Raw genomic sequence first — 12,814 nt, 5'->3', positions numbered from 1 at the left:
AAATGGTATTTTATTTGACACACAAAGCTTCCTGACTGTTTTATGGTTCCATAACTAATCTTCCCATTCTTTAGCTATATTTTAAAACTCTACTTTTAAAAGTTCTCCCTGTCCTAGGTTTCAATCTCACCTCCATCTTTTAGCCCCCACTCGTCCAAATAAGTGGGTTAATAATCTCTACTTTCCCAAAAATTCTGGGCTTCTTTTTCAAGAAATGGTGTCCACCATCCATTAATCTCTTCTTTGTTTCATCTGCACTTGTCTAGTAGAAATTCCTAGGCATTTACAACATACAGATAATATCTTTTCCATATTTTCAGCTGAATTCAAATAGTCTATATTTTTATATTCTTTTAGTCATTTCACCTGGCATTTGGTCCAGAAATCATTTACATTATCTAGTTAAATCCTCAAAAAATTCCTGGGAGATAAGAAAAGGATGAAGTATCCCTCTTTAAAATGAGAGAGGGCTGAGGCTTTGAGACATGAATTGACTTTTCTAAGGCCATAGATCCTACGGAAGCAGTGAGAATAGAATCGTGCTTCTGCTCTGTCCTTCTGCACTCCTTTTTGACCATCAAGGGATTGCATGTATTGCCTTTCAAATGAAGTTGTATCATAAGTAACACTAAATATTGCAATATTTTTGTGGATGATAGAAGATGGCTGCAAATTCTTGAGAAGCCTGCATTCAGAAATAAGATGTCTAGGTTCCATTCTCTTAAATCTGGGCTGGTTGGTGATTGCTTTGATTAATAATATATGGTAGATATCACATCATGTCTGTTTTGGCACGCTCTTTAAGACCTTTAAGGCAGCTGCTGCTTCTCTCTACTTGTTCCAAGTCACTGTGTAAGTCTAACTGCTCTGAGGCCGCCATGGTATGAGGAAGCCCAAGATAACCGTGTGCAAAGGCCATGTAATTCAAGGTTTGAATCTTCCTTAGAGAATCTAGCAGGTCTAATCTTATGGAGGGAAAATCAAAATCCAGAAAAATTCAGGGATTTGCACAAGACAAATCCCAGCCACAACACCTCTAGTAGAAAAGAGTTCTCTTGACTCCTGAGTCCATTGCTCTTTGGACTCTGATGCTGATCCCTTTTAGGAAAAACAACCTTCCTTCCAAACATGTTACAATATGTGACAATACAGCCGTGCACTGTGAGAGGACCACGCTGCTGACTGGTGTGATTTTTGTGAAGGTACTGGCTACCAGCACCTCTTCCTGCTTTTACCAAAAAGCTTATCTAGGTTACCTTATTGCCTTTTGCAATTTCCCTTTGCTATTTTGAGACTCCACTTCCCCCTGTGATAAACATTAATGCTAATTTGTGTTCACCTACGTAAAATTCATGTGTATTAAAAAATTGTTAAATTAATTTTCCTTTTGCTTTGTATCCCCCTAATTATTGCCTAGAAATTTAAAATCATATTAGCACTAGAGACACAAATCTGTGCAATTGAGAGAGGAAAAATTCAGCACTAATGAATTAGCATTTATGAGTCATTCTTTATGTGCCTGGCAACGTGCAAACCTATATACGTTATCCCACTTAATATCCACATAAATTGTCAGCAAAATGCCATCTGAACTTTACAGACAAGGAAAATGAGACTCCGAGGGATAATATAATTTGTTCACGGTGACAGAGCCAGTGAGTGATGTCTCTGAGGCTTCAGAGACCAGGATGTTATCCCCTCTTCACCACCACTATTGTAAAATAACTTATTGGATCCCTCTACTTCAGGGAGCAGATAAGATGAGAATTACATCAATTGGGTCAATGCCACTGGACCAAGGCAGGAACACGAGCGCCTTTTTCCTATGTTCAAAGTAGAATACCACAATATGTGTGGCAGAATCACGGAGCTGCTACGCACAAGAGCTTTGCTCTCAGCCGACTGTTATCAAATGTCAACTCCACAGCTGCCTACTCATTTGACCTCAGGCAAGGTACTTAACTTTTTTTTTTTAAGATTCAATTTTTCCTTATCTCTAAATTGGAGTTAATATAATCCACCTTAAGTGTTGTTATAAATATTTTATAAGATGATGCCTTTAGAGTGAAAAGCACAATGTTTGTCACATCTGAGGTGCTCAGTAAAGACTGCTGCATTATTATTGCTACTACTGCATAGGAGAGGTGGCTTAGACCAGAGGCGTCTATGTATGTATATGGTGAAGATGTGGAAATTTGTCCAAAATGAGCTATCAAGGGAAAGACAATGAAGGCAGAGGCATATACTACTTGGATAAGTCTAAGAGCTTGATAGAAGTACAGAACCCAAGAAATATGAAAATGAGGAGCAGATGGTCAGTACGGGCAAGTGGGAGACAGGTGGGAGACAGGTGGGAGACAGGTGGGAGACAGGTAAGCGAGGCTGGTAGTGGAGTTTGTGTGTGTGTGTGTTTGCACATATGCACAATATAAGCTGGGAAAGCACAGTCATAGCTTTTTCTGTATGATGAAGAGTTAAGCAATGCCTCATATTGGGTGGCTATGTCAACATGTTTGCTGGTATGTCTGAGATGAGAGGGATCAGGTAGGGAAAAATACTGCAGAGGAGAAGCACTGCAGAAATACAAGGGGTCAAGAAACATGCGACTGTGACATGGGAAGTGTGTGTCTGTAAGAAAAAAACACGTCTGCTGCTTAATAAGGAGATGCTGCATACAAGCGCACTCCCAGCTGAGAACATTTAGTTTTAACTTGTTCTTGGCACAGAGTTCATGACAATTGACAACTGTATAGAAATAAAAACCCCAGAGACAGTTAGCCAGCCAACCTTGGCACTGCTTGGACTCATTCAAACAGTCCTGTGAAGTTCGAAAGTTTAAGGGCAATTGGTTTCTCACAGATATTTTGCTGAGTTTGGACCAGGCTAACAAATAAAATGTAGTTTATACATTTAATGTAGTTTACCCATTTAATGGAAGTTGCTAGATGTCCTTTAAAATTGGACTTTGTGGAATATTATTTTCATTAAACTGGAAATAAAATGGATGTTATTATTATATATTTAAACCATGTACCGACCAAAATACTTTCATAGAATGTGAAAAAAGCTGGGCTTTAGAATAATATCAGAAATTATTACAAACATCTACATAAACTCTTTGAACCATTCTTATCTGTAATCAGTTATGTTTTTAAGAATATATATATTACTAGTCAATCTATTTATCTATAGCTATCTGTAAGTACATGCATTTACAGAGCTACTCTTTGAATACTCTTCGTATTTTGATAAATACATATTAAAACATTAAATTTCATAGGTGTTTTAAAGAAATTTTTCACTGTCTTTTGATTTTGAAATACGTAAATATCTAGACACTGTTGTAAGGTTTATAAAATTAATGTCCAATGTCTGCATGTAATGAAAGCTGGGATGAACTTTAGTGGTGGTTATAAAATTTTAAGCATTTAAAAATAAAACTAAATTTTTTTCTATTGCCAGCCATTTTATGAATTAGCTCATCATTACTGAGCCTTTACTAAAGGCCAGGTGATAGTCTAACATTCTGAAATAGATATTATTGCTTCTCCCTCCTCTCTTTTAAGAAGGCACAGAGAAGGTAAATGACTTGCACAAGGTCACACAGTTCTGTCAGTTTTTCTCTAGCATCTACCCGGTTAGTCACTATGGTGTACTGTTTCCACATAATGCACACACATTTATTGAATGCATCCCAGGATTTGACAACTATGCTTACATTCTTTGAAAGTAGGCTTAACTGTCTTCCCATGCAATTCTTACACCAATTTCTTAGGATTTAGTTTGCCTGCTACTGGCCTACATCTTTTTTCTATTTTGCAGCACTGTGCCAAAGAGAAGACAATCTGATTCTTTGCACGGTATGTGTATATGTCATAATTATATGTTCGTATGCTGAGTCATCTTGATTGACCTTTGGAATCTATTGTTTTCTTTAAGGAAATCATTCTTGTAGTTGACCATGAGTAGATTTATGCCTCTGAATAAATAAGACTATCATAGTTCAAAAAAAAAAGGAAATCATTCTTGTAGAGTTTCTTTGCTATTGTTCTAGTCTAGCAATGCAAATAAAAGAAACAAAATTGTATTTTTTAACATGAAAGTTGTACTCTTTTATGTTAGACAATCATTTTCCTTATATATCATCAACTCTAATCGAGTCAATTAAACATAAAATATATATATATATAAAATGCGTTTTCTGAAGTGACAGCTAGAGTATCCCAACAAATTTTAATGAGAAAGAACTTCACTCTTACACTACGTTACAGAACCGCTTATTAGAAAAATTACACACAGCTTTCTCACTATTTCCCTCTCATTTGTCTGTTTATCCAGAAATGTGCACTTTTCTTTGTGTTTGTGTGTGTTAGAGACTAAATTTTCTTTAGTGTTCTGAAACTGGAATGACAGTAAGTGAACTGATTAACTAGGATCACAGGCCCACTTTAATTAGCAACTATAATAATTTGTTCTAATTCAGCTTGTGTTAGTTTATTATAATCAGTGTCTACCAATCAGTAAAAGAAAATTTGGCAAATATGCAAATGGCATTTTCCAGCAGGGAACTGGTCATTGCCAGTAGTAATTAGGGCTCTGGTCTTATGATTAATAATTGATAATATTGAGCAATAGATTCATGAATAGAACTTTGAATAAAAATTTTGTTAGCAGATATTGCTATATATTAGATATTACATACCACTTGCTATCACAAATCACACATCTAAACTTCTCCCAGAATTTCTTAAACTTCCGTGAATATACTTAGAAAGAGAATGCAAACAGTGTTAAAATTTTTCTGTGTACTGTTTATCAGAGTATTACACTTCCAAATTATTTCACACTTTCAGTGTGGGAAAATTCGTTATTTTTTCTCATTGCTGATAGAGATTCCTGTAAAATGTGGGTATGAAGAATGCTTTCACTAAAGGGAAGACAAACTGCAGGATGGAGCCCATTCTGGAAGTCTTCCTCCTTCCTTCAAAAGTCATAAATGAGCACATGGCACTCATGGCTGTCAGATATACTTGAAAGGAATTGAAAGATATTATTTAGCTACAACTGGAAATAACAATTTAGTGTTTTCACAATACTTCTTATAAGAAGTATTATGGTATTTTATACACTCTAAGATGCCATCAACTGAAAAACATTATTTTATGTGGCACTATGAAAGAATAGAGCTGCTAATTAAACTGTAACTCACATTTGACTGGAGAGGTGTTAAAATGTGGGAAAAAAAGTGCATCTTGGAATTGATGCAATATAATAGTATTTTCCTGTTCACACAACTATTTAGACAAAAAATTATTTCATAGGCTGGTAGTAGTCAATACTTGGGTAAGTTTTATGATAAAGTATAACTCTAGAAGGGCAAATTCCCTTAATTTTGAGTCGATATTTAAATTAGTGGTGCAGAAAGCTAGCTTCGTTCTGTTTCTCTCCTCTTCTCTGGACTCCTCTCCACTTTGGCTTCCACAGAGATGAACGCGGCATTTGACACATCTCCACACTGATAGGGCAGTGGGTAGAGTGTAAGGCAGTGCTGCTGGTTCATCAGAAATTTCTTTTCATCTTACAAAAAGGAAATAAGATAACTTGTTTTTAAATGATTATTGTTCAAAAGGTTTATTGTTCTTGGAACAGTAAGGTTTATTGTTCTTGGAACAGTAAGGTTTTTTTAGTTCATTAAATGTGTTTAACTTGTTTTTATTCCTTACATTTCTAGAAACAGGAGCATGTAAAATGAGAAATAATAGAGAAAGAAAACACTTATCTGTTTTCTAGGAAAGAAGTTTTATGTGAGACCCTGTTATTCATTTTTTCCTGTCCCCCAGAGCTGAGGAAAACCATCGGATTGACAGTTTTGGACAGCAGCCCTCCGGCGAGTCCTGCAGTGGGGTCTTTAGGCATCAGACTTTGCTAGTATTTCAATACCACTGTTATTTGTCCTTAAACTGTGCACAGAGCTTTTTTGGTGACCAGAAGGCAAGAACTACTGGAAATAGGAACATTCCAAATACTGTTTTTTAAAAAATAATACACTATAATTCTTATTATGGAAGGCTGTCTATCTACAGATATGCTTTTAAATCATTTGCAATGTTACAAGGTTAGACATTACTAATGACAACTTCTCTTCCTTTTATTTACTTATTTTCGATAAGATATCAGGAAAAATCTGTTTTTTTTAAATTTCCTTCATGTTTTCTCAGTTGTTCCTTACTTGTGGGCATTTTATAACACCTGTAAATCTGAAGAATATAAAAACAAATTAAAAAAAGTTTCATATTATTTTTTCGTCTGTGTGTGTATGTAACAGATCCATGACAATCTCAAATTAAAATATTTCAAGACATTTGAGGTCTTGTTGTCGATGATGATTTGAGCCTGCACTCAACCTCAGCTGGCTAAGTCACACGGCCACATTTTCGTGTGGTTTCCGATCAATGGCTTCTCTCCTAAAGACAACGAAAACTTCCTTCGATAATGCTGCACATGCGCGGCAGAGCACCTATAAATGCTTTAGGGCAATAGAATTCAAAGAACTCTGATGGTTCTAAGAGCAAGAATGATCTCTGTGAGATGGACACAAATTCTGGAGGTGCCGTTCATTTAAATATCTAGCTTTAATAATTTCCTCAAATATTTGAATCTTAATAATATTCCAGAAATAGTTCCTGTTTAAAATTTATTATGTGGCTTAATCCTCCCACACACTCCCAAAACCAAGCTCTCTTTTAAAGTAAGACTAGTTTGGGGTTAATAAGTAAAGAAATACAGAGACGACTTAAGATTGCTATCCCTTTTTCCATCATGATCATCTTCCTTTGCTAACTTGTAGGAGTGAGAAGTTGAAGCTATACATCTGACTGCAGAGGGGCAAAGTGTCTTCCTGGATGGCAGAAGTCATTCTCTTTGGAGGTTTCACTGAAGACCTTCCAATAATTTGATTAACCAAGAAATCAATCAGGCTCCCACTGACATGACAAACAAGCCCAAGTGGTGTTTTCAGTATCAGTGATCAAAATTTTGTGATGGTGCTATCTTACCAATCTGGTTAAATGATTTACATTAACATGGAAAATTTTTGATATTGCAAGGAATAAAAGGACATGAGATAATCTTACTCTGGGCAGTACAGGCTACTTGATCCCATAAAATTCTGGGCCACTTGAGAGAAGGAATTTTCTTGCTCTTCTCTTGTTTTCCCTATACTACCATGCAGAGTACTGAGTACAGAATAAGCACTTTACAAACCTGAGAGTGGTTAATAACTAGCTAAACTTTACTCTAAAATTTATTAACTGAGTCAGTTAATATTAATTCTTTAATTATCCTTCTCAATGAAGGAAATCAAAATATACACTTTTAACAGCTTTACCAATTTAGTGATTCTTTTTACCCACTACTCTACAGTGCAAATGCACTGTTTTATTCACAATACTGGGAACTTTTCCTAGATATCAGATTCTTGAAGCATGAATAGAAACATTGCCTAACTTAGATTATGGAGATACATAAAAATATGTTTATTCTTGTGTCCCTCAAGAAAATAAACCAGGGAAAAACAAAGTCTTACACACATATGATGTCAAAAGATTATATTGAATTCTTTCTCTTATAGTTAAGAAATGGTCATTGAGACATTATTTCTCATTCAAGTTTGTTTATCTATAAAGCCAGTAACACTCTTAAATCATCTCTCTTTGAAAGGCTGAGTAAATGCTTCAGTTGCCTGAATAACTATGTTTGGGGCATTGGTTGCTAATATAGCTCATTGGTAATTTAATCTTGTAAAATCTTTTTAATCACATTAAAAATATGTAAACATTTTCTATCTGATCAATTTTAATCTCACATAGTGCAGTTTTAAAACTGGAAAGCCAATGAACAGTGTCATCTTCCTATTTTTTAGTAGATACATAATAAATGAAGTACAACACTTTTATATTTTAAATAGGTTTTTTGGTATCTTTCCAACTCCCAAGTTATATTTTTGCCTAGTTTATAGCACAGACCATTTTATTTTAAATAAGCAAATGAAGAGTTAGATACAGGGTATTTAAGTACTGTTTCATACTTGTTGGAACTTCTTTTTTAAAAGAGCTTTGCGCATGTAGAGGGGGGTCTCTTAGAAAAAGAAAAAGTTATGTCTGGGAGACCTGGAAACCTTCGCCTGTGGTCCTAGAATTTGGGGAATTGGGGCAGTTTTCATGTTGTGGTAGCATGCCCTCAGAAAAGCATCATTGGTTCAGCTTACTCTAAACAATGGACTAGATATGGAGTAATTTTATTAGTATTAACCTTCAAGAAAAGCGTAGTGGTACAATCGTTTTAAAAATTAAACCAAATGCTCCATTTGCACATAGGCACCAAGCTGATGGAACCTCTGATTTTGTGATTTCTAGAAACATTTGGTTTCTTTGTTGAGCTGTCCTGAGCTTGCTGTTTAGACATCTGCCCCTTTCCCTTCCACCTCAGGCACCCGGGCCCGTGGGGTGCTGCTCCAGCTTTAGACGGCCCCAGGTCTTGAGGAGCGGTAAGTGATCTCGGCAGGAGGTCTCTAACTCCTTCGCTCCTACCCCGGACTTGTGCCTCAGTGGCACAGGACACGATGAACACACAACAGCATCAACAGCAAATGTGAGTTAAATTTTGTTTTGCAAGTTTTTTTTGGCACAAGATTGTTAGACATACTTGAAAAGGACTAAAAGATATTATTTAGCTATAATTGGGAAAAACAATTTAGTGTCTTCACAAACATTACAAGTCTTATAATTATTCAAAATCACTCCTGCAGATGGATCACCATCATAATAATGAACATTTCATGGTACTTTCTAGGTGCCACGTCTGTTCTCAGCACTTCATATATAACAATGCATAGATACCTCATAACAACCAAATAAGTAGAACTATGGCATTCTCATTTTACAGATAATGGAAAATGGACATTTAGAGGTTAAATAACTTGCCCAAGATTACACAGCCAGTAAGTGGTGAAACTGGGAGACCAACCCAGGACACAAACTGAGTGCTCCCCTTTATGGCAGACAATTAAGTGGTTGCATGAACGAGCTCTTGGAATTTCCTTCATGAAAATATAATTTAAATGACTCTGCTTATGAGCATTTTGACTGTTCAGAACAACTCTAGGGAAAGAAGAACTCCAACTGCTAACTAATGGCGAGTGACATCACAATTGCTAATTTTGGGTGCAAACGAGCATCAGCAGATTGCAAATATGGGCTGAAATGAATGCTCAAGACTCTGAAATAATTTGAAATTTGATAGCTATACTTTTTCAATTGATTTAAGCCACTAGAAAAATGTCATATTGATTAGATAATTGTTATAATGGTTTAAATTTAATCCAAATCTTTCTAGAAGATTAAGTCATACCAACCTCCTATTGATGCTTCTTCAGTTAATCCCAGAGTCATATTAATAAACCTACTAGTGTTCAAGCTACTCCTTCATCCCCATGGAAGGCCAAATGTCCTGTATAAGCCTGATTTGCACTTGTCACTCTTAGGTATAAGGAAGGCTCTTTAAACCATACCTTAGATAGAAAGACAAAAATGTGTATGTAGCATTGAGAAAATTAGAAATGCATTAAGAATAAAATAAGATAATTTGTTAAACTAGTTGTTTGTTTTCTTATATTTAAAAGATAATTTTCTTTTATATTTCAAAACGTTATGTAATTGAGAATTTAAAATATCAAAATGAATACAATACTACACATAGAAGTCTGTAGTCTTTAAACTGGAATAGAATTATGAACGTTTTTCTGATGAGCGGCCCACCTATTTCCCAAAGCTCCACCAGTCCTCTCCTAGATGAAATCTAATGCATCTCTATATATCCTGAAGAGAGAGAGGAAATTCACCTCTTAAGATTGTGGCCAGGGCCGGCCCCGTGGCTTAGCGGTTAAGTGCTCGCGCTCCGCTACTGGTGGCCCGGGTTAAGATCCCAGGCGCGCACCGACGCACCACTTCTCCTGCCATGCTGAGGCCGAGTCCCACATACAGCAACTAGAAGGATGTGCAACTATGACATACAACTATTTACTGGGGCTTTGGGGAAAAATAAATAAATAAATAAAAATAAATAAAAAATAATTAAAAAAAAAAAAAGATTGTGGCCAATAATCATTCTTTTGTTCGCTCTTCAAAAAAGTTAGTAGTAAAGCTTATAATTTTTTTTCAGCTACTTGTAAAATTTACTCTTTCAGATTCTTTACTAAATTATTTCTTAGCTTGACCCTGAAACTGTAGTATAGTTCCAGGGCAGGATAACAGACAAATCGTTCTGTTGGTAAACAGTATAAGCTCCTTCTGCAAACACTTTATTTTTGGCTCTGAAACAGGTGCAGAAAGAGATAGAAGTTTCAGAAAATCTACAATAAATATAAAAACAAAAATAAAAGTGGAAACTTTTCTGGTATTAACTTAATTTTCCTAGTTATTTTGGGCCCACGTTTGAATCTCTGATCATCCAACTCTATGTGGAGATGTGCAGAAAGCATTGCTTCTTATTTCACTCTCTATGCATTCCACCCCTTTTTTTGGTAACCATGGCAACAGGTCATAGGTAGATACACAGAGTGCAGGGTTCGCTGTTAGTAGCCACAAATAACATCTTTTGTCATATGCTGAATAGGGTATTAGAGAGACAAGATTCCGTAACTGGGGCAAGCTCTCTGGCCGGGGTAGGGGTGGACAACCAGGTGCTATGTAAATGGACCCACATCCACACAACGTGCATCAGACCTCAGTGACATTCATTTCCAGGCTGTTAGGTTACCGAGGAAGGAGCCTTACCCGGGCCTTCTGCTCCATTTCTAGCATTAATCTTTCATGTTGCTCAGCTATGGCCAGTGTCGCAGAATGGACCTTCTGATAGATCATTTCTCCTTCCCTTGTTTGAAAAGTGAATAGTCCTTCTCCTGTGTCACACATTCTGTGAGAATAGAGATAGGGAAAGAGATGGGTCTTCATGGGTTCGAGTACGTAACAGTTCTCCATGTAAAAGATGCCCCTGCCCTGTGCTACCCTCCTCCAGGACTGTCATAGGAGTTAGCGAAGCAGATTCATCCTTGGCCAAACCACCCAGCCAACAAGTGCATCTTTAAATGGTACTTGAGAACAAAACTAAGGTTGGAAATCCATGTATATTTGGACTTTTAAAGATGAAGTGTTCACAACAGTGCAAAAGTGGTTTAGATTATTGCAATGCATGTCTTACCAATATTTAAAGAATACAAATAGTTGTTTTCTTTAAGGATTTTCACATTTGTGATATCATAGCGCTATCTCCTGTGACTTGATAATGCTTGAAATTTAAAGAACTTAAGAAAAATCTGCAATTTTATACTTATTACAGTAGGAACCAAGGGAAAGACTATACAGTTTTTAGTTTATGAATTTGCATACATAGGCTGAAGCTTTTATTTAGACTGAGTAATCCTTAAGTAAATCTTGGCATAGCCTAGGAAACAACATGGCATAAAGGGGACTCTATTTGCATATAAGGATATTTGGTTCAAATTTTGGCTCTGCCACTTACCAGCAGTGTGACCTTGGGTCAGTTGAATAACTTGCCTGCATCTCCTTACACATCTCTAACATATGAAAAATAATAGTACCCATCTCATAAGATCCTTATGAAAATTAAAAGACTTGATATACAAAATATTTATAGTGTTGCTTAGCATATATTAAGCACTCAAAAATGTTAGCTATTACTATTTTTATCATAGAGACAGTATGGAACTAATCTCAATATTCACCATTGAGAAATGATTGGCTTAATTATAGTATTTTTATCTGATGGACTATTACACAGCCATTACTATGTAATTTCTGAGAGTATAAATTAACATTAAAAATTCTTATTCTGTAAATTCAAGAGGAAAAAAGTCAGAATACAAATTATTTTTCAATTATTTAATTATAACTACCTTTTCAAAACATAATTTTTATTGGAATAAAACCACAGACAATTTCCTAGGCAACAGGATTATAGGTAAGTTTTATTAACAAAGACTAATTCTAAAAAGACAAATTTTTTTAAATTAGTATTTTAAGTTAGCTTTTAAAAATAATTGGAGGCTTTCAGAAAGACCCACACTATATCAATATGAGGTTCCTACTCAGATATTGGACACTAATTGGATTGCTGTGTTGTTGGTTTTCAGGTTATAACATTGTAACCACGGGCCCTCCAGGACCAGTTCAACTGACCCCATCTCTTATCAGCAGAGTGATTAAGAATTGCTTTTCAGAAATGCGCAAAGTCGCCTAGCCAGAGCATGCCCAGGAGAGGAAATCTTGACCTGAAATGACCCCAGAACCAAAGCTCCTCCTTCCCACTGAACCCAAGGCCTGGGACACAACTGGAACTTGAAAGTCAGGCTCTTTTTGGAAGTGGGGGGGTGGTCCCTCATTCAGGAAGATCTGGTGTTAAAATTCCTTCCCCAGCTCATTACAAATGTTTAGAACCCTATCATAGAAGTTTAGAACCCCATCATTAATGTTTAGACCCCTCTCATAAATGTTTAAAACCTTACCATAAATGCTTGAAGCCCACCAATCAAAACTTGTCCCACCAGCGTTTCCACGTGCCAGCCTCTTCTCCCTAACCTCTTAAATTTCACCACAAATCCTGAATCAGGGAGACAGATCTGAGGGCACATGCCCTCTGCCTCCCTGCAGGTTGATCTCACAGAATAAAGCCGATCTCTTTTCCCCAGGGGCTGATGCTATAATTAATTGGCCATTTACACACATTGGGCAAGAGAACC

At 36.2% G+C, this 12,814-nt stretch overlaps 1 protein-coding gene across 1 annotated transcript in view; it reads right to left on the bottom strand.

Annotated features, from left to right (window-relative positions):
- Window positions 1-12,814, bottom strand: part of DOK6 (docking protein 6) — a 388,935-nt gene that overhangs the window by 78,019 nt on the left and 298,102 nt on the right. Inside the window, exon 6 of the mRNA XM_058557284.1 lies at window positions 10,833-10,971. Within this exon, the coding sequence (XP_058413267.1) occupies window positions 10,833-10,971 (139 nt within the window). The remainder of the gene's footprint in view (window positions 1-10,832; window positions 10,972-12,814) is intronic.

Source organism: Diceros bicornis, chromosome 16, assembly GCF_020826845.1.
Source record: "Diceros bicornis minor isolate mBicDic1 chromosome 16, mDicBic1.mat.cur, whole genome shotgun sequence".
NCBI lineage: Eukaryota > Metazoa > Chordata > Mammalia > Perissodactyla > Rhinocerotidae > Diceros > Diceros bicornis.
This window is presented reverse-complemented; position numbering and strand designations above follow the sequence as displayed.